The sequence below is a fragment of the Furipterus horrens genome, unplaced genomic scaffold (assembly GCF_987537825.1).
Source record: "Furipterus horrens unplaced genomic scaffold, mFurHor1.1.pri manual_scaffold_4, whole genome shotgun sequence".
NCBI lineage: Eukaryota > Metazoa > Chordata > Mammalia > Chiroptera > Furipteridae > Furipterus > Furipterus horrens.
The window spans coordinates 110,220,850-110,243,028 of NW_028327174.1; the positions used below are offsets into that span (position 1 = coordinate 110,220,850).

At 39.7% G+C, this 22,179-nt stretch overlaps 1 protein-coding gene across 1 annotated transcript; it reads left to right on the plus strand.

Moving 5' to 3' along the window:
• Positions 1-12,589: 12,589 nt before the first annotated feature.
• Positions 12,590-13,868, plus strand: LOC150012665 (bcl-2-related ovarian killer protein). The gene has a single exon (XM_090275747.1). The coding sequence runs from the start codon at positions 12,818-12,820 to the stop codon at positions 13,457-13,459; it is 642 nt and encodes a 213-aa protein (XP_090131873.1). The 5' UTR covers positions 12,590-12,817; the 3' UTR covers positions 13,460-13,868.
• Positions 13,869-22,179: the final 8,311 nt, after the last annotated feature.

The window sequence follows — 22,179 nt, forward strand, 5'->3', positions numbered from 1 at the left end:
ATACTGGCCTTGTAAAACAAGTTTGGAAGTCTTTCCCCTTCATGAATTTTTTGGAGTAGTTTGAGAAAGATAGGTGCTAGTTCTTCTTTGAATGATTTGTAAAATTCACCTGTGAAGCCATCTGGTCCAGGGCTTTTGTGTGCCAGGAGTTTTTGATTATTGCTTCGGTTTCACTAGTTGTTATCAGTGTATTCAGGTTTTCCGTTTCTTCCTGATTCAGAAGATTGTCTGTTTCTAGAAATTTATCCATTTCACCCAGGTTGTCCAATTTCTTGGCATATAGTTCTTCATAGTAATTTCTTATAATCCTTTGTATTTCTTTGGTATCAATTGTTACTTGTTCCCTTTCATTTCCGATTTTATTTATTTGCGTCCTCTTTTTATTTTTTTTATTCTTTTCTTGATGAGTCTAGTTAAAGATTTGTCAGTTTTGTTTATCTTTTCAAAGAATCAGCTCCTGTATTCGTTGATCTTTTGTTTTGTTCTTTTAGTCTCTACGTCATTTAATTCTGCTCTGATTTCGATGATTTCCTTCCTTCTACTCACTCTGGGCTTTGTTTGTTGTTTTTCCAGTTCTTTTAGGTATTGGGTTAGGTTGTTTATTTGAGATTTTTCTGTCTTTAGTAGCTCTGTAATGCTATGAAACGTCCCTCTCAGGACTGTTTTTGCTGTGTCCTATAGGTTTTGGGCTGTTTTGTGTTTATTTCAATTGGTTTCCAGGTACTTTTTGATTTCTTCCTTAATCTCCTTGTTAACCCATTCATTATTTAATGACATGCTATTTAGCCTCTATGTATTCGAATGTTTTTTTTTTTTTTTTTTTTTGAGGTTGGTTTATAGTTTCAGGCCATTGTGATCTGAGAAAATGTTTGATATGATTTCCATTTTCTGGCATTTGTTAAATCTTATTTTGTATCCCTGCTATTTTGCTTCTTCGGGGTGAAATGTTCTGTAAATGTCAATAAAAACCCATTTGATATAGTGTGTCATTTTTTGGCACTATATGCTTATTGATTTTTTTGTCTAGAAGATCTGTCCATTGTTGACAGTGAGGTATTAAAATCCCCACTATGACTGCATTACTGTTGATCTCTTTCTTAAACTCCTCCAAGATTTTCTTTATATATCTTGGTGCTTCTGTATTGAATGTATATATATTCACAAGGGTTATATCTTGTTGGATTGAACTCTTTAAGTATTATGTAATGTCCTTCTTTGTCTCTTTTTATGTCCTTTGTTGTGAAATTATTTCATCTGATATAAGTATTGCTACCCCAGCTTTTTATATCATGTTCATTTGCATGGAATATTTTTTGCATCCCTTCACTTTTAGTCTGTGTAGAGCTTTTGTTCTGAGATGGGTCTCTTATAGCAGCAGCATATATGCGGGCCGTGTTTCCTTATCTACTTATGTCTTTTCATTGGAGAATTTAATCCATATACATTTGAGGTTATTAATAATAGGTACTTATTTGTGGGGATCTGCAGGACAGGGAACCTCTCAAGTGGTGCCCGAACAGGGACTGGCAAGAAGGACTTGCTGAGGAACCTGACAAGTGGTGTACTGAACAGGGACCAGTGAGAAGAACTCACTGGAGTACTGCTGACTATGAGCCAAGGATGTGGAAAACATGTCTAGACAGAGGGGAGTATTGGTCCCATTCATCCTGGGGGAAGGGACAGTGGCACCATCTTCATTGGTAAGTCCGCCGACGTGTTTCAGTTACAATGAAGGGTTCTTTCTTTTTTAAAACTTCTCAGCTATTCTATTCCCATCTATATTTGCATTTTTACTGTCTCTCCTCTTTCAAAAAATTGCCACTACATTGCGGGTACAGGTCAAGATAGTTCTCCAGAAGAGAGAAAGCAAGATCCTAGCCTGCAACGAAAAGCCCTAACTTTTCCAGGAACTAGTTTCTTTTTTTTTTTTTTTGGTTTAAACAATAGAAATTTATTTCTCATTGTTCTGGAAGCTGAAAAGTCCAAGATCAAGGCTCAGTCAGGACTTGGTTTCTTTCTTTTTTTTTTCCAGCTTTTCTTTATTGATTATATTGTTACAATAGTTCCAATTTTCTCCCCTTTATTCCCCTCCACCCAGCATCTCCCTCCCCCAGCAATCTTCCCCCCAAGTCCATACCCATGGTTCGTAAAAAATAACTATCCCTCCCTCTCAGATATTAAGACCCTTTGTAATCTTGTAAAGGACAATGGGCGAAGGTCTCAAGCTCCTCTAGCTGCTTCAAGCTGGACATGGTCATCGTCCCACCTACCCTTGGGTCCAGAAATCCCTAATAATAGTGGGGGTGTGGAGGGGAGGGTGGCCTTCCCACATGGGGGAGGATTGTGCAGACTCCAGGTCAGTTGGCTGTCTCCGGACAACGGCGTGCTTGGTTTAACAGGCTGGCATCCTTGTTGTGTTCTGGGGGCAACAGATTTGGCAAAAAGGGTTAAAAGACATCATTCAATCCATAACTACTAGATGACAAAAGGCAGGGATTAATTTTTCAATGTCAGGAACTAGTTTCTTAACTAAGCTTTCTCTTTCAAATTGTCTTGCTCAAAAGTCTTTTTCTCTTTTCTCTGACCACTCCATTTACATATCTACCTGCTTTACAAAGTAATTGCTGTGTTTGTTTTCCAGCCAAGCAGCCACCTTATCACCTAGCAGGAGGTGATGCTATTCATTGACTGCCTAACCGAAGCATTGATAGAAAAACTGTAAAAATGTTTTTCCTGTATTTGCCTAAAATAGTAAAATAATTATGTGTTGTGGTATATTACTCAAATACTTAACTAATATTCAAAAATTGATGTCTGTCAATGGTAAGAACTGAATTTTTGTCAGCCTATATTAATGTTATATACCTTTTATTATCACTTGAAATAAGTAGTCAAATATCATTTTATAATATATATTCCTTAGTTGACAAAAGTTCCAAGATTTAAAATTTAGAAGACTTCCTTATAGTTTTGGGATATTTGAAAGAATCCTTGAAATATCTCAAGAATTTATTATTTTCTTCTTACCAAAAAGAAGAAAACTCTGGACCAATCAGGCTTCATACATTTTAAGATACTTGGAAAGCTTTGTCAAATAAGAAAATTTTACAAGAATCTCCAAAAGTGTATAAAATTCTAATTACTTATAATCCTAATAATTATTTTAAAATGTAATATTGCAAATTGCATATATTACAAAGCATCTAAGCATGTAAGTCATAGTCTGTGTAAATTAAAAAAGGTGAAAAAAAGGAAGGAGAAAGCAAGGAATTAAGAAATAAGAAAAAAGACACATGCCACATCCATGTGTGGCATGGAAAAGAAAAACATTGAAAGTGAAAAAGAAATGATAAGGAAAAGTAAGCATATAAGTTTTTAAAACAGAACTAAATTCTAAACCTTGAAACTACTAACACCTAGGAACAATAAGGTAATTAACCTGCTATTCAAACTCACATCGGAAACAGCAGGACGCCTGCCTCTCCAACAACAACAAAAGAAAAGGTGACACTTTTAGTTGCAGCCTTGTTATCACAGCTGTTTCTCTCCAGCCCATGCCCTGAGAGAGCAGGGCAGGAGTGGTGCAGCCATTCTAAGGCAGAAACTCTTAAAAGTCATCTTTGTAACAAAAGCTGACCAAATTATTGTAAGAAATTGCAAAAGACAGATAAATGAGCCAAATAGAACAATTAAAAAACTCCTCAGAAAATGTATGTTAAAAAAGAGGAGGAAAAACAAAAACTTCAAAAAACTGCAGAATATCTATGCAAATCTAAAAACTTTTGGCTGCCAGATACTGAGTGTTAAGTATAGTCCTTCACAGTGTGGAAAAGAACAAGAATTGGAAGCATGTTATAATTAAGTCTAAAGAAGTGAAGATTATTTAAAAAGTTTGTGAATGTTGCAAAATGTCTGAAAAGTTGTAAAGATAAATGAAAAAGGTTTACAAAAGGTATAGAGAAGTTTTGTTAGAAGTTTGTAAAAGTCTTAAAAAAATTTTTTATGGTTTTAGTAATGAAAGGTATAATGCATGAAAATGCAGTTTTGAAGGACAAGAATTTTCCTTCACACCTTTATATTTTTCTCCCTACCTTATTCCTCCAGTATTTGACATTCTAAAAAAGTAAGCAATGACGTAGGTTTTCTTTGCATAAAACAAATAAGACCAGGTGTTAATGGTAGTTTTGTTAACAAAAACTTTGACTGGAATGTCATGCCTAAAGAAAGCATGCCTAGGCTCTGGTTGTTACCAGAAAGCCCTGGGGAATGGGAGTTGACTTTCAAGGCTAATGAAAGCCAAGAAGGAAAAAGCCTGATAAACGCCCAGGTTGGTTGTGTGGTTCGTGGCAATCTTTCTAGGGAAGGAACGAAGGTTGCTTTCCTGAAAGATGGCTAAGAAAAACCTTAAGGCACAATAGAAAACCTAAAGGACTTATGAAAAGCATGGGTTTTATAGGCAAGGCCAGATGCCAAGTGTGTGGCTCAGCTTCTGTGCCTAGAAGGGCAGACTGAAAGTCAACCTGAATGTTCCTAGTGTGAGTTCCAGCAAAGCCAACTTAAAGATAATATATAATCAATTGCTGCTCTTGTTGTGTTAATGCAAACAAACAAACTAAATTAAAAATGGACTTAATGCAGTCCCTTTAATAACAAGGAGGGTAATCTTCATTGTTTTGGTCTTCTTTTTCTTAAATATGTCCCATTAACATTTCATATAATAATGGTTTGGTGATGATGAACTCATTTAGTTTTTCCTTGTCTGGGAAGCTCTTTATCTGCCCTTCTATTCTAAATGATAGCTTTGCTGGATAGACAGTCTTGGCTGTAGGTCCCTGCTTTTCGTGACTTGGAATATTTCTTGCCAATGCCTTCTAGCCTGAAAAGTTTCCCTTGAGAAATCAGCTGACAGTCTCCCCTGGAATAACTAACTTCTTTTCTCTTGCTGCTTTTGATTCTCTCTTATTCTTTAACTTTTGGCATTTTGATTATGATGTGTCTTACAGTAGGCCTCATTGCATCCATCTTGTTTGGGATTCTCTGTTCTTCCTGGACTTGTATGACTATTTCCTTCACCAAATTAGGAAAGTTTTCATTCATCATTTTTTCAAATAGATTTCCAATTTCTTGCTCTTCCTCTTCTCCTCTGGCATCCCTATGATGTGTATCTTGTATCTCTTGAAGTTGTCCCAGGGGCTGCTCTGATGTGGTCTGTAGCTTCCTACTGGATGCTCAGGCTCTGGGGTTTCCTGGGTGGTATAGACCAAAGTCAGCCCACACCTGTGTTTTGCCCGGGGCCACCCTGTTGAGCTATTAAGCAATCTGAGATGGCTGCTACTTGTGCTGTGTTTGGAGATTCCCATGTGAATCTAGGTGGCTGCTGCTATTGCTGGGCCTGGGGCCACTTAGCGAAAGGTACTGGGGCTGGGGTTTTACTGAGCTGGCTGTTGCTTGTTTGAGAGGATTTAGGAAGTTGTGAAGCGTGAGCCAAGACCAGCCATTCATAAGGAAAGCAGGTTGGGTGGGCTTGTAAGTTGGGTGGGGTGGAGTCTCTGGGGATCTCCTGGGTGGGGCAAACAGTGTTAGGCAGGTTGATGGAGTCTCAGATATGGCACCAGCCCATGGACTTTGTGGCTCTGTGGGGCAAGGATTCAGAAAAGGGACAATGGCCTTTGCTCACCTGATGCCAGACACTTCACTTCCTCCCTGTATACCACTGGTGCCTTTCTAGCTGCTACCATGGTGCTGGTGCTCATAGGGAGCGAGTCTTGAGTAGGTCCGTGTGTAAAATCCTTGGGATTTTAGCAGTTTCTTCCACAGACTCAATCTTTGCTGGTTTTTGCAGCCAGGAATTGTGGGGACTTATCTTCTTGGCACTGGAATCTCAGACTGGGACCCTGGTGTGGGGCTAGGATTCTTTGCTCCCAAGCTATCCTTTCTAAATTTTTATCCATCACATGTGGGTGTGGGATGAGCCTGTTCTGCGTCTGTGCCTCTCGTACCAGTCTGTATGGATGTGGTTTCTTTAATTCTGCAGTTGTCAGACTTTCATTTTAACTTTATCTCTGATGGTTCTGAGCTATGGTTGTTCTATAATTTAGGTAATTTTGATGTGGTGTGAGAAGTTGAGCCATGTCTGTTTATGCTGCCATCCTAACCGGTAGTCTTCCAATAACGTTTAATAAAATTTTTTGGTTGATTGACTAATAAAGATGTTTGTATATGTGTTGATTTAAAAGTGTTTGAAATGCAGTTAAATAAGAGAAATGGAACATAAGTTAGAAAATGGAACCAACTGTAGATTTATTTATGTAGTGCCCACAACTTTTGTTACCCACAGAATATTTGTTTCTCCACATTTCAGTTCACATGATCTCAGTATTGCAGTTTTTTTAAAAAAAGAATTTAATTTCTTACTCAAATGTAGTTATTGAGAAGCATAACAATTTATTTGGGCAGGAATACAGTGTTTACAAATTTCATAAAAAATCTTTTAATGAAGTAAAAAGAGAAAAGTGGTGAGATAATACGCAGGACATATTTTATTATTATAAGAATTGCTTAAGCATATTTTTCCCTAGTGAAAAAGATCAAAGTTATCACTGCAAAGAAATAGATACTGAAACACTGCATTGTGATTATTTTTTAATATGACAGCAATGACGAATTACCTGTCATTGTGAGTGAAGATAAGGAGCTGACCATAGCAGTATCTGCTACTGAGAGGTGGGAAGGCAGTGAGGATGAGCTATAGGAGAGGTCCACAGTGCAGACAGTAGTTGCTATGGGCCATTTCCATACTTCCCCAGACATCTGTGATGGTCCCGGGGACAGGTTTTGAGAAATCACTATTGCTCTGGGTGCATATTAACTGATAACTCCTCTAAAAGCTGTCTGCAGTTTCAGAAAGATATACTGTGTTTAAAAGCATGATTTTCATGGGTGAACTGCCAGAAACAAATATATGTGACTATATCTGTGTGTGAATGTAACATTTGCTTACTTGTAAACAAATGTTTGTTTGAATTTGCTTGTAGAAATTGTTTTTTTGTATGTGACAGTTAATGTCCCCAGAGGATATAAAATTCAGGAATAAAATATCACTTATCCATATATAAAAATTAAATCATATACAGTGATATCTCAGCAAATGAAGATAATTTGTTCCAGAATCATATTTGTTAGCCCAAATCTTTGTTAGCCAAAACGTGATTTCCCGTAGGTTTCTATAGAAAATAATTTAATTCGTTCTGGATGCTGCCCACTATTTAAAGATAAATTTTATAAAATAGTAAAAAGCACACTAATAAAGGGCAAAAACTCACCAAAGGTTGAGATGAACAGCTATCCAAATGGATTAAGGAGAATGGAAAGTAGAATGAAAAACTGACGATCTTTACACTATTACAGTACATCATCATCAAATCTGAAGCAGCTTATGTTATCAGGCATCTCACTTCTCATTGTCTCAAACATAAACAACCCAGTGGGATTGGTGGGTCTCTCCCGTGTGATACAGTCAGTTCATTTCTTTGTCACACACATGCAAATGGAAAAGATAAGCTCCTGGAATGGCCCAACCATTCATGTTTGCTGCTTTATGTTAGTGTGTGCATCCACTAAAACATACATTAGCCAAGTCCAAAAAGAGCAGAAAAAATTTTTGTTAGCCGAAAAATTTGTTAGCAGGGTCACTTGTTAGCTGAGGTATCACTGTAGTATAGATATGAAGCATTCTTGGGGAAAAAAAGAAGGTAGTCTTTTGTAAAATTTCACAGTGTTTCTCTCTTTATGAAGACTTATCAAAGTTCTAAAACCTTTTTCTAATGTGTGAGACTTCAAAAATGCTTTCCTCAGAGATCAAAATTTTAAACTATAGATTGGGTTAAATACATTTCGTAATTCTTTCTGCAGCTGTTCAAGCTATAATATAGCTGTAAAATGAGAATTGCTTTTAGGGCATATTTCTCAACAGATCGGTTTGAAAATGAAACCAAATCTTTATGTTCCACATGACATTGGAATTTAAAGTTACTTTTAGAGGCTCCACTGCAGTCATCATGTGAAACATTAAAAAACATATTAGAATATAGTAAGGTAAGGGTTAAGACAATTTTCTTCCAACATGTTGTTTGGTAAATAAAAAAGAGGAATACAAATTTCATCCTGCTATTACCTTTCATGGTTTTTCATAGTTGTGCTTTAACCAAAAAACACATTTTCTTTTGTAAAACATTTCCTCTCTTAAATATAGCCAGATTTGCTGCCTTGGCAGTGTAGGTCTTTTATTAACTTGAAAGTATGTTTGATTTAAGTAGGGGATGTGGGAGCAAACCCTTCAAAGAAAGTCACATTTTCTCTGAAATATGGTATCTAAATATAGTCTTGACAAGGTCCCTAGAACATTGAGATACGGGATTATGTTCAGCTGTCCCTACTGAGGACAGATTTGCTTTCAATTTTACAAAGCAGTGACTGTATGAAGTCATTGAAGCTGAATTGAAAAGAGGGCTTTAAATTCATAGTATAGTCCACAAGAGATATAACTGAACACAAGTGTGAGCAAGGGAAGAACTGTGTCCATCTTCTTTTTTGCTTGTGACTTGAAAGGACTGTGCTCCTGGGCACTGCTGGGAAGTAGATCACCTTGTTTTCCTCCTTTTGTCCCACCCCCAGAAAATGGTGTGTGTTCCATTCCTGGAGGGCCTGGCCTGAGCTAACCATCTGCTAATCCCTGGTGAAGCATCTATTTAAAAAAATCTCCTTTCAGAAAAGGCAGGAATCAGAATCAAACTACAACTTAAGGATGGAAGGATTTAGGTTCATTTACAGTGAAGAATGTTAAGTATCAGTTTCATAGTAATTCTGGAAATGATTTTTTTAGGAAAACATAGAATTTTACTAGGTAATTTAAACAATGTTACAACATAAAAATTGAAAGATTAAGAGATTAGAATACAAAGCCCAGGAGTAGATGATATTCTTTATCATCATTTATGAGAAATATGACATTTTAAATCAATAAGAATATGATGGACAATTTCATAACATATTAAAAACTACATCTAAAATGTGTCATTAAAGGTTTAATTCTCTATATATTTACATGTATAAATGAACAAGCTGCGCGCAACGAGGAGGCGGTCCAGAAAAGATTGAGGCGGAAGCAGCGTCAACAGCAGCAACAACAGCCATCTGCCTTCACCTGTAACAAGTGCGGCAGGGATTGTCACTCCCGAGTCGGACTGCACAGCCATTCTCGGCGGTGCAGATAGACTCTCAAGAAGCTACGCCATCGTCTCTCGAGACGGACGGCTGCCGCCGCCGCCGCCGCCGCCGACGACGATAAATGAACAATAAACATGCTTGAAGAAGACAGTTTTCTATTTTTTGGAGTAATGGGTTTAATTAAAAATTTCTTTTTTCATCACCTATTTAAAAACTTTTTGCATTGTTTTTCTATTACAGTTATGCCATTTTTTCCCCTCTTGCTCTTCTCTCCCCTGCCCTCCCCCAGGCAATCCCTACCCTGTTGTCCATGTCCATGGGTCATTCATACTAGTTCTAACTAGGCCCTTCCCCTTCTTTCTCCCCTTTGCCTCCCTCCTGCCCCTTGGTCACTGTCAGTCTGTTCCTTGTTTACATGCCTCTGGTTCTATTTTGCTCGTTTGTTTGTTTTGTTCGTTAGTTTCCTGTATTAGGTGAGGTCATATGGTATTTGTCTTTGGCTGTCTGGCTTATTTCACTAAGCATAATACTCTCCAGTTTCATCCATGTTGTCGCAAAAGGTAGGAGTTCCTTTTTTCTTTCTGTTGCATAGTATTTCATCGTGTAAACCTACCATAGTTTTTTGATCTCCTCATCCACTGATGGACACTTAGGCTGTTTCCAGCACTTGACTGTTGTAAATAGCGCTGCTATAAACATATGGATACATAGGTTCTTCTTAATTGGTGTTTCAGGATTCTTCAGGTATAATTCTAGCAATGGATTCACTGGTTCAAAACGCAGTTCCATTTTTAGTTTTTTGAGGTAATTCCATACTGTTTTCCACAGTGGCTGCACCAGTCTGCATTCCCACCAACAGTGCACTAGGGTTCTATTTTCTATACATCCTTGCTAGCGTTTGTTGATTTGTTAATGATGGCCATTCTGACCAGTGTGAGGTGGTATCTCATTGTGGCTTTAATTTGCATCTCTCCAATGGCTAGTGATGTTGAGCACTTTTTCATATGCCTATGGACCCTCTGTCCTCTTTGGAGAAGTGTTTGTTTAGGTCCTTTGCCCATTTTTAATTGGGCTGTCTGTCTTCTTGGTGTTGAGACGGGTAAGTTCTTTATATATTTTAGAGATCAATCCCTTGTCTGAGGTATCATTGGCAAATATGTTTTCCCATGTGGTTGGTTCCTTTTTCATCTTGTTGATGCTTTCTTTTGAGGAGCAGAGACTTTTTAGTTTGATGTAGTCCCATTTGTTTATTCTTTCCTTTATTTCCCTTGCCTTAGGAGATATGTCAGTGAAAATGTTGCTGTGTGGGATATCTGAAATTTTCCAGCTATGTTTTCTTCTAGGACTTCTATGGTGCTATGACTTACATTTAAGTCTTTGCTCTATCTTGAGTTTATTCTGGTGTATGGTGTAAGTTGGTGGTCTAGTTTCATTCTTTTGCATGTCCCTGTCCAGTTTTCCCAGCACCATTTGTTGAAGAGGTTCTTTTCATTCCATTTGGTGTTCCTTCCCCCTTTGTCAAATATTAGTTGACCGTATAGACATGGGTTTATATCTGGGGTCTCTGTTCTATTATTCCATTGATCTTTATGTCTGTTCTTATGCCAGTTCCAGACTGTTTTGATTACAGTGGCTTTTTAGTGTAATTTGATATTGGGTATTGTGATTCCTCCTCCTGTGTTCTTCTTCCTCAAGATTGCTGTGACTATTTGGGGTCTTTTCTGGTTCCATATAAATTTTTAAAATATTTTTTCTAGGTCTGTGAAATATGTCGTTGGTATTTTAATAGGGATTGTGTTGAACCTATAAATTGCTTTGGGTAGTAGGGACATTTTAATGACATTGATTCATCCCATTCATTAATAGAAAGAATTTGGGAGTCTTCCCTCTTCTTGGATTTTTTGGAATATTTTTAGAAAGATAGGAGTTAGGTCTTCCCTAAATGTTTGGTAAAATTTGCCAGTGAAGCCATCCAGCCCGGGACCTTTGTGTCCCGGGAGTGTTTTGATTACTGCCTCAGTTTCACTAGTTGTTATCAGTCTGTTTAGGCTTACTGCTTCTTCTTGATTCAGTTTTAGAAGATTATATGTTTCCAGAAATTTGTTCATTTCACCAGATTGCCAAATTTCTTGTCATATAGCTATTCGTAGTAATTTCTTACAATCCTTTGTATTTCTGTGGTATCGATTGTGATATCTCCTCTTTCATTTCTGACTTTATTTATTTGAGTTCGCTCTCTCTTTTTATTGATCAGCCTGGTTAAAGGCTTGTCAATTTTGTTTCTCTTTTCAAAGAACCAGCTTCTGGTTTTATTGACTGTTTGAATTGTTTGTTTAGTCTCTATGTCATTTAATTCTGCTCTGATCTTGACGATTTCCTTCCTTCTACTTGCTCTGGGCTTTGTTTGTTGTTCTTGTAGTTCTTGTAGCTGTAGGGGTTTATTTTTTATATGAGATTATTCTATCTTTTTTAGGTATTGCTATGAACTTTCCTCTCAGGACTGCCTTTGCTGTATCCCATAGGTTTTGGGCTGTTGTGTGTTCATTATCCTATGTTTCCAGAAACTTTAAAATTTTTTCCTTGATGTCATTGTCAGCTCATTCACTACTTAAAAGCATGTTATTTATTCTCCATGAATTTGAATAGTTTTGAGTTTTTTCCATGAGGTTGATTTCCAGTTTCAAGCCATTGTGATCTGAGAAGATGCTTGTTAAAATTTCAATTATTTTTTGAATTTGTTGAGGCTTGTTTTGTGTCCTGCCATGTGGTCTGTCTTTGAAAATGTTCCTCCTGCATTTGAAAAAAAACGTATAATTTGCTTCTTTGAGGTGAAAGTTTCTGTATATATATCGTCGTCGGCAGCCGTCCGTCTCGAGAGACGATGGTGTAGCTTCTTAAGAGTCTATCTGCACCGCCGAGAATGGCTGTGCAGTCCGACTCGGGAGTGACATGGTATCTGTCTCCTCCCATGTTGAATCGACATCTTGCGATGACGCTGAAGCTACAGAGCCTGGGCAGGGTGATATGGAGGGTCTGCTGTTGCCCATGCAGCAGACCCCCCCTCTCTTCGCAGCTGAAGGGTCCAAGGGAAAGACGGAGTCGATACAGCTTGGCTTCAGGTGCGCCGCAGGAGTTGCCGGAGTTGACTACAACGTCAAACCGCCTTAGGGACTCCGGCTCCGGATTTTCTGTCGGGGTTTACTCCCTTAGCCTTTCCCCTGAAGAGGTATGCCGCAAGGCAGCGGAGGTTTTTTGGAGTCAGAGTTTTCCTTCTCTGATGTGCCCTGACTGGAAGATCGAACCAGCGACACTTAGCTCGCAGGCCGACGCTCAATCCACTGAGCTAAACCAGCCAGGGCCCCCGAGAAGAGTCACCCTGCAGCCAGCGGCTCTCCTCGCCCAGGACGCTCCACCGCTCCACCGTCGGAGCCGCGGGAGTGCGCGAGGCCCCAGCGTCCTCGTGGGTTTGAATGGAAGGATCGAGATCGGCGGAGACGGCGGCGAGCAGATCCTGAAGCCAGAGCTCCTCCCCGGCCCCCCGCCCGCGACATGCAGCGGGAGAGGTGCGGCGCCCCTCGCGCGCGTCCCCGCAATGGAGGTGCTGCGGCGCTCCTCGGTTTTCGCCGCCGAGATCATGGACGCCTTTGACCGCTCGCCCACCGACAAGGAGCTGGTGGCCCAGGCCAAGGCCCTGGGCCGGGAGTTCGTGCACGCGCGGCTGCTGCGCGCCGGCCTCCTCTGGAACGCGCCTGAGCGCGCCGCGCCCGCCCCAGGCGGCCGCCTGGCAGAGGTGTGTGAGGTGCTGCTGCGCTTGGGGGACGAGCTGGAGCTGATTCGGCCCAGCGTCTACCGCAACGTGGCGCGCCAGCTGAGCATCTCCCTGCACTCCGAGACTGTGGTGACCGACGCCTTCCTGGCCGTGGCGACCCAGATCTTTGCCACAGGCATCACGTGGGGCAAGGTGGTGTCCCTGTACTTGGTGGCTGCGGGGCTGGCCGTGGACTGCGTGCGGCAGGCCCAGCCCGCCACGGTGCACACCCTGGTGGATTGCCTTGGGGAGTTCGTGCGCAAGACCCTGGCAACCTGGCTGCGGAGGCGCGGAGGATGGACCGACGTCCTCAAGTGCGTGGTCAGCAGCGACCCCGGCTTCCGCTCCCACTGGCTCGTGGCTGCGCTCTGTGGCTTCGGCCGCTTCCTGAAGGCTGTCATCTTTGTGCTGCTGCCAGAGAGATGAGCCCAGGTCCTGGATCCCTGGACCCGCAGGCCCTCGGCTGCAGCACCGCCCTCTTCCCACTGAGTCCCTCCACGCACACCCGGGCCCTCAGGAAGCGGGAGTCGGGGTTCCCCTGGGCCTGGAGCCGGGCCTTCGATGCCCTGTGGCCCGGCCCTGTGCACCCCACAGGGTCAGTGTCACCTTCCAGGTCCAAAGGAAGGCAGCTGAGAGCACCAACCTCTCCCTGGACGCAGGTCCTGCCCACAAAGGGTGACCGTGTCAGACATTAGCCAGAAGGTGGTCTGGGCACGGGTTCGCGTGCTGCTGCTAGGACAGTGTCCCCAACTGTGGCCGGGTCCTGGATGGCACACCTGACCTGCGAGTGCACCAGCCCTGGCCGACAAGGACGGGCGTGTATTCAAGTCCAATAAAGTGTATATATATATATAACAATTAAGTCCATTTTGTCTAGAATGTTGCTCAGTGCCTCAATATCCTTGGTGTTTCTTTGCTTGGAACATTTGTCCATTGTTGATAATGGAGTGTTAAAGTCCTCTGCTATGAGAGTATTGCTGTTGATATCCTTATTGAAGTCCTCCAAAATTTTTCTTATATATTTGGGTGCTTCTATGTTGGGTGCATATATGTATACAAGAGTTATGTCTTGATGGATTGTTCCCTTAAGTATTATGAAATGCCCTTCTTTGTCTCTTTTTATTACCTTTCTTGTGAAATGTTTTGTCTGATATAAGTATTCCTACCCCAGCTTTCTTTTCATGTCCATTTTTTTGAAATAGTTTTTTTCTATCCCTTCACTTTCAGTCTGTGTACATCTTTTAATGTGAGGTGTGTCTCTTGTAGACAGCATATATGTGAGTCATGTTTTCTTATCTACTCAGCGCTCCTATGTCTTTTGATTGGAGCATTTAATCCATTTACATTTAAGGTTATTATTGATACTTATTCATTGTTACTCTTTCCCTTTGTACATGTTTTTCTCTCTGTTTCTTCATCTTCTTAAAACAGCCCCTTTAGCATCTCTTGTAATGCTGGTTTGGTGGAGATGTTATCTTTTAGCCTTCTTTTGTCTGGAAAACTGCTTATTTCACCCTCTATTTTTTTTTCTTTTTCTTTTGTATGTTTTATTGATTATGCTGTTACAGTTGTCAAATTTATTTCCCTTTGTTCCCTTCTGCCCAACACCACCTTCCTCCAGCAGTCCCACCCCACTTAGTTCATGTCCATGCGTTGTGCGTATAAGTTCTTTGACTTTGCCCTTTCCTGTACTATCTTAATATCCCCCTGTCTATTCTGCACTATCTTACTGTCCTTCTTAATTCCTGCACCTCTTTCCTTCTTCCCCTCCCTTTTTCTCTCAGCTAATATTCCTCCACATGCTCCCCATACCTTTGATTCTGTTCCCACTCTGGTTGTGTGCTTAGTTTATTTTTGTTTTTACTTTTTAGATTTTGTTGTTGATAGTTGTGAGTTTGTTGTCATTTTAATGTTCATAGTTTTGATCTTCTTTTTCTTAAATAAGTCCCTTTAACATTTCATATAATAATGGCTTGGTGATGATGTACTCATTTAGCTTTACCTTGTCTGGGAAGCACTTTATCTGTCTTTCCACTCTAAATGATAGCTTTACTGGATAGAGTCGTCTTGGTTGTAGGTCCTTGCCTCTCCTCACTTTCAATATTTCCTGCCAGTTCCTTCTTGCATGCAAAGTTTCTTTTGAGAAATCATGTGATAGTCTAATAGGTACCCCTTTGTAGGTAACTCTCTTCTTTTCCCTTCCTGCTTTTAAGATTCTCTCTTTATTCTTAACCTTTAGCATTTTAATTATGTTGTGTCCTGGTTTGGTCCTCCCTTGGTCTAGCCTGCCTGAGATTCTCTGCTTCCTGGACTTGTATGTGTATTTTCTTCACCAAATTTGGGAAGTTTTCCTTCATTATTTTTTCACATAATTTTTCAATTTTTTTGCTCTTCCTCTTCTCCTTCTAGTACCTCTCTTATTTGGATGTTGGCATGTTTCAAGCTGTCCCAGAGGTTTCTAAGCCTCTCCTCATTTTTTTTTCAATTCTTGTCTCCTCCTTTTGTACTGGTCAACTGCTTATTTCTTTCTTATGTTCCAATTGTTGATTTGAACCCTTGTTTCATGTCCTTCACCACTAGTTTCATGTGGGTTTTCCCTCATTTCACTTAGGATAGCCTTTATTTCTTCTCTGTCTTGCTTAATCTTTTCTGTGAAATCTGTGAGCATCTTTATCACCAGTGCTTTAAACTGTGTGTCTGTTAAATTGGCTCTCTCCTCATTTATTAGGTTGGCTATCTCCTCGTTGCTCTGTTCTCCCACTGGAACTTTGACCTGCCGCCCCTCTTTTGGGCCGTACTTCTCTGTCTCCTCATCTTGTCAGCTTTCTGTGTTTGCCTTTCTGACTTAAATAAAGCTGTCGTACCTATTACATTATAAGGGGCGGAACTTGGGTATTCATTAGTGCTGGTGACCCATTTCACCATGTTGTGGCACTCTGAGGGAGCGTTCTTAGAGGGAACAGTGCCACTTGCTCAGCACTTGCCCCATTTCCAGGCATCTCCCCTTTCTATACTAAACAAGTTGCCTCTGTTGAGAGACTGCCAGTTTCTTCCTCCACCCCATCTGACTGGTTTTCACAGAGCAATGTGGCTCTATTTTCCCCAGTGCTGGAACTGTGAGCTGCACAGTCTGGTCTGGGGCTGGGTTTGCGTCCCAGGTTTAAACTGTACGACTGCATTTTTCACCGAGTCTATAGTCCCTGTGCCACTGCTACTGCCACCAGCAGCCAGTACTGCTGCCACAGTGCTGCACCCCATTCTCTCTCTCCCAGCTCCACCCATCCTACTTTTCTGTCTAAATATTTCTTCTTTATTTCTGTGTTTATATGAACTCTTCTGGATCTTCTTTATTTTTAAGTTTTGAGATGGTTGTAAATCCCTTCTTAGTTGTGAGGAGATGCAATGTGTCTACTTATGCCTCCATCTTGGCTTGAAGTCACCTTCCATTTTGAAAGAGAGCCTTTCTGCTTAGCGTAGTCACGGTTGTAGGCCTTTGTTTTTCATTGCTTGAAATATTTTTTGCCATTCCTTTCTAGTTTGTAGTGTTTCTGGTGAGAAATCAGCTGATAGTGTTATTGTAGCTACCTTGTATTTTATTTGCTGTTTCTCTCTTGCTGACTTTAGTTTTCTCTCTTTGTCTTTAAGTGTTGACATTTTAACCATGATGTGTCTTGGAGTGGGCCTCTTTGAGTTCATCTTCATATAGGACCCTTTGTGCTTCCTGGACTTGTGTGACTTTTTCTCTCATCAAGTTAGGGGAAGTTTTCTGGCATTACTTTTTCAAACAGGTTTTCTATCCCTTACACCTCTTCTTCTCCTTCTGGTATTCCTATGTTATAGATATTATTATGTTTCATGTTGTCCTGCAGCTCCCTTAAACCCTCTTCATTCTTTTTCATTCTTTTTCCATTTTGTTGCACTGTCTGGGAATATTTTTCTACGTTTACCTCTAGCTCTCTGATCCAATCCTGTGCTTCATTTAGCCTGCTTTTGATTACTTCTACTAGGTTCTTCAATTCAGAAATTGTATTCTTTCTTTCTTCCTGGGTCTTATTGATAGTTTCTATGTCGTTTTTTATGCTGATATATTTCTCAATGAGTTCCTTGTAGCTCCTCTGAGGTTCGTTGCAGTTTTCTCTGAGTTTGTTGAGCTCATTGAGCTTCCTTATTACCATTATTTGGAATTCTATGTCTGAAAGTTTGCTTGCCTCTATTTCACCTATCACTCATTCTGGGAATTCCTCTTTTCCTTTTGCTGGGAGGTTATTTTCACAGCTCCCCATTTTAGGTGACTCTTCTTCTTTGTTTCTGCTTCTTAGATTGATCTGTTTTACTTCCTGCTTTGGTTGTGTGACCTTCTGTGGTAGGAGCCCTGTGGTATTCAGTGGTACAATCTGCTAATCTGCTAACTTGATGCTCTCAGGATACCCTTTATGCCATTCATTTGGGCTGTCTGGTGGTATTTTGGTTTTGGTTGTTGTTGTGTTGCTCTTTGGTAGGTCCTTCCCTCCAGCTAGTTGAATGAGAGTCAGTCTGCCCACTATGTCTTGTTAACTGTTGTTGAGCTGCTGCTAAAACAAAACCACCATCCCAGGCAAGAAAACCACACCCATGAGGTTATCTCCCACCTTCAATCACTGTATCAAATGCAAATAAGCCAGTATTAATAAAGATGTAAAGAGATTAAGACTTATGAGGCAGGAAAAACAAATAAGAGTTGACTAACTGAAAGAAAAATGATGTTTGATAGAGGAGGGGAGGAGCCACCATAGTAGTGAGTAGGAACAAAGCAATGAGAGAAAGACAGTAAAATTTATATCACATATAAAAAAGGGAGGGAAGAAGGCTGAATGAATTAAGTGTGGGGAAGCATGTTGTATTAGGTTTAAACAAAAATTATTTATATATATATAGTGTGTGAGAGAAAAAACACAAAAATATAAAGAAGATGAATTAGAAGAAAAAATAGGCGCCAAATTAAAGAAAAAGTTTCACCACAGCACTATCAACAACCTATGAGCTAAGATTGATATAGGTGGGATGGTAGTAAGAGGTAAAAGAGGAAGAGAATCTTAAGAGATGTCTGGAAGAAAGGAAAATGATTTTGTGATGATAGAGGGAGAAGGAATACTAAGAGGAATGAAAACTAATCTAAGAGAAAAATTCAAATTTGAAATGAAGAGCTGGAGGAAGGTATAAATGGAGTAGGAGAGGGGGATGATAAGATTTTAGATTTGAAATACCAAAATAGTGAAGATCTATGAATAAAGTTTCAGGAATGCCACAACTACCACCGTATGACACTTGATGGGCAGAGATTGATCAAGATGGAGGGAGAATAAGTGTATTTTATGAATGGAAAAAAATGTGAGGTGACAAATGACAAGAAAAATGGTATGGAGAGGCTGGAGAGGTAAGAAATAGTGAATGCAGTTTGGAAACAAGTTGTAGCAAGAGAGAAGATAGAGTTTAAAACACAAGAAGAGGAAATCAGATGGTAAAATTGAATGAGAAAGAGAGGAGCAAAATATGAGATTTAAAGTAACCTATAATATAAAAAACAGTTACCTCTAATGTACAGACTGGGAGGACAAGAAATAGCTGTTGAAAGGATATGCAGGAGACAAATAACTCCTGTAGAAGATCACAGTGGAATTAGTCTCCATAGTATCTGGTTTTTACCACTTTCTTCTCTTTTTGGATTTTCCCCTGGTAACATCAGATCATGTGCTCGTCTGGATTTAGGTAGGCCGTTCGAGGCTTTCTGCTGCCTTGTCTATCTTTCAGTTTTTACTGTAGTTGCTCTCTCATCTGCAGTCAGGCTTAAGCACCATGAGGCGGGGCTGAGTAATTTCTTTGGGTGGGGCTATTCCTTTCTCTCAGGCTGATGCCACTTGGAGGGGAGTGGTCTGCTTAAAAAATTTCTCCCACAGCTCTGGAGATGAGTCTGTACTGGGGTCTGATCTGCTGTTCCCCCAGCTCTCTCTACCCTACACCAGTGCCCCAAACTCTCCCCAAGCATCACCCTCCTTCTGTTGGAACCCAGGGCAAGCAGGCATCCTCCCCTCAAGAATCTCACAAAGTCTCCAGCTGTTCCTCTCTGGTCAGCAAAAAACAAACAAACAAGGAAAAAACCACTGTTTTACAACTCTTAGAGCCAGATACCACCTGGCTGACTCTGGCCTCAGCCAGCATGCCTAGCCTGATTTTCACCCCTCCACTCCTCTCAGGGGGGAAGTCTCAGGGCACTGAAAAATTTCTCTGCATGCCCAGCTGCTGCCCTCAGGAGCCAAGCCGGCACTCGCGTCTCTCCTGTGTCTCTTCTGTGATCCATACCAGATAGGTTGCTATGAAGCGGCCTTTTCTGCCTGCCTGTGGCTACAAGTCTCAACTACAGCCAGTGTCCACTTGGTCATCAAGATGATTTTCCCACAGTTAAGCCAAAATTCCAGATCGGTCCCAGGAGGAGGCATGCACATCTACTTACTCCTCTGCCATCTTCATATTCCCCAGTTGATTTTATTTTAAGGAGAATATAAAACAAAATTCCTAAAGGAAATAGTAAGACAATAAAATATGCACGCAATTAAAACACACCAAAAATTAAGTACAGACAACAAACTGCAAAAATATTTATAATGCATAAACCATATTTAAGAAACATATAAAAATTGAGTTTCTATAGTAGCAAATGGAGTCATTGTTTTAATTAGGCTAATATTTCTCCTATCATATGCTATATTTTATATTGACTTTATTGGGGTGACTGGTTAATAAAACCATATAGATTTCGAGTGTACAAATCAATAAAACATCAGCATACTGCATTGCACACTCATAGCCCAAAGTAAAGTCTCTTTTTGTCCCGATTTATCTGCTCTTTGCCTACTTTCACTTGCTCCAATCCCGCTTTCCCTCTGGCTATCACCATACTGTTTTTTTGCCCATGTCTCTGTGCCATGTGTTTGGATGTGTGTGTGTGTGTGTGTGTGTGTGTATTTTGTTTAGTCCCTTTACCTTTTGTTCATCCATCCCCACAACTGACCCCCTGACAGCTGTCAGTCTATTCTATGTATCTGTGTTTCTGTTTCTCTTTTGTTTGTTAAATTATTTTGTTCATTAGATTCCACATGTAAGTGAGATCATATGGTATTTGCCTTTCTCTTACTGGCTTATTGCATTTAGCATGTTACACTTTAGGACTATCCATGCTGTCACAAGTGGTAAAATTTTGTTCTTTTTTCACTGCCAAGTAGTATTCCATTGTGTAAATGTACCACAGTTTTTTTTTTTTTTTGTCTACTCATGGACATTTGGGCTATTTCCAGATCTTGGCTCCTGTAAATAATGCTGCAATGAACATAGGGATGCATATATTCTTTTGAATTAGTGTTTCAGGTTTCTTCAGATATATTCCCAGAAGTGGAATCACTAGGTTAAAAGGTAATTTCAATTTTAATTTTTTGAGGAAACGCCATACTATTTTCCATAATGGCTGCACCAGTCTGCATTCCCACTAATGGTGCATTAGGGTTCATTTTTCTCTGCATTCCTGCCAATATTTGTTTCTTAATTTATTGATCATAGCCATTGTGACAGGCATGAGGTGATATCTTACTGTGGTTTTAATTTGCATCTCTCTGATGATTAGTGATGTTGAGCATCTTTTCATATGTCTGTTGGCCATCTGTATGTCCTCTTTGGACAAGTGTTTATTCAGGTCTTTTGCCTATTTTTTTCTTTGCCCATTTTTCTAATTGGGCTGTTTGTCTTCTTGGTGTTGAGTTGTATAAGTTCTTTATATATTTTGGAAATTAACCGCTTATCAGATGTATCATTGGTGGATATGTTTTCCCATTTAATGAGTTGCCTTTTCATTTTGTTGATGGTTTCTTTTAGTTCACTGTTTTAGTTTATTTTTCCTTTGTTTCCCTTGCCTGAGGAAATATATTGGCAAAAATAGTGCTACAAGAGATATCTGAGAGTTTACTGCCTATGTTTTCTTCTAGAATTTGTATGGTTTCTTGGCTGATATTTAAGTCTTTTATCCATTTTAACTTTAGTGTATGGTGTAAATTGGTGGTCTAGTTTCATATTTTTGTATATGTCTATCCAATTTTTCTAACACCATTTATTGAGGAGACTGCCTTTACTCCATTATATGTTTTTGCCTCCTTTGTAAAATATTAATTGACCATGAAGGCATGGGTTTATGGTCTGGGCTCTCGATTCTGTTGCATTGATCTATATACCTGCTCTTACGCCAGTATCACGCTGTTTTGATTATTATGGACATATAATACAGTTTGATATCAGGTAACATATATCTTCCAACTTTTTCTTCTTAAGATTGCTGGTGCTATTTGGTGTCTTTTGTGGTTCTATATAAATTTTTGGAATATTTGTTCGAGTTCTGTGATTTACACCATTGGTATCTTGATAGAAATTTCATTGAATCTATAGATTGCTTTGGGTAGTATGGACATTTTAATGATGTTAATTTTTCCTTTCCATGAACAATGGTATATGTTTTCACTTATTTGTATGTTTTTCAATTTCTTTCTTTAGTGTTTTATAATTTTTAGAGTACAGGTCTTTTATGTCCTTGCTTAAATTTATTTCTAGGTATTCTTTTTGAAGCAATTGTGAATGGGATTGTTTTCTTAGTTTCCATTTCTGATAGTTCATTATTCATGTATTAATATGCAACTGATTTCTTGGTATTTATTTTGTATCATACTACTTCACTGAATTCAGTTACCAGTTTTAGTTTTTTTTGGTTTTTTTTTGTGGAATCTTTAAGGTCTCAATGTACAGTATCATGTCTTTGGTAAATAATGACAGTTTTACTTCTTTTCTTTCCAATTTCAATGCCTTTTATTTCTTCTTGTCTGGTTGCTGTGGCTAGGCCTTCCAGTACAATGTTGAATAAGAATGGTGAAAACAGAATTCCTGTCTTGTTCCTCATCTTAAGAGAAACACTTGTAGTTTTTGCCCATTGAGTATGTTGTTGGCTGTAGGTTTGTCATATATGGCCTTTATTATGTTGAGGTATGCTCCCTTTATTTTCACTTTGCAGAGAGTTCTTTTTTAATCATAATTATGTGCTGAATTTTATCGAAAGCTTTTTCTGCCTCTATTGGTAT

Bases quoted from the DNA above. Each gene is read 5' to 3' on its own strand.
- LOC150012665 (XM_090275747.1), top strand. From the start codon at position 12,818: ATGGAGGTGCTGCGGCGCTCCTCGGTTTTCGCCGCCGAGATCATGGAC.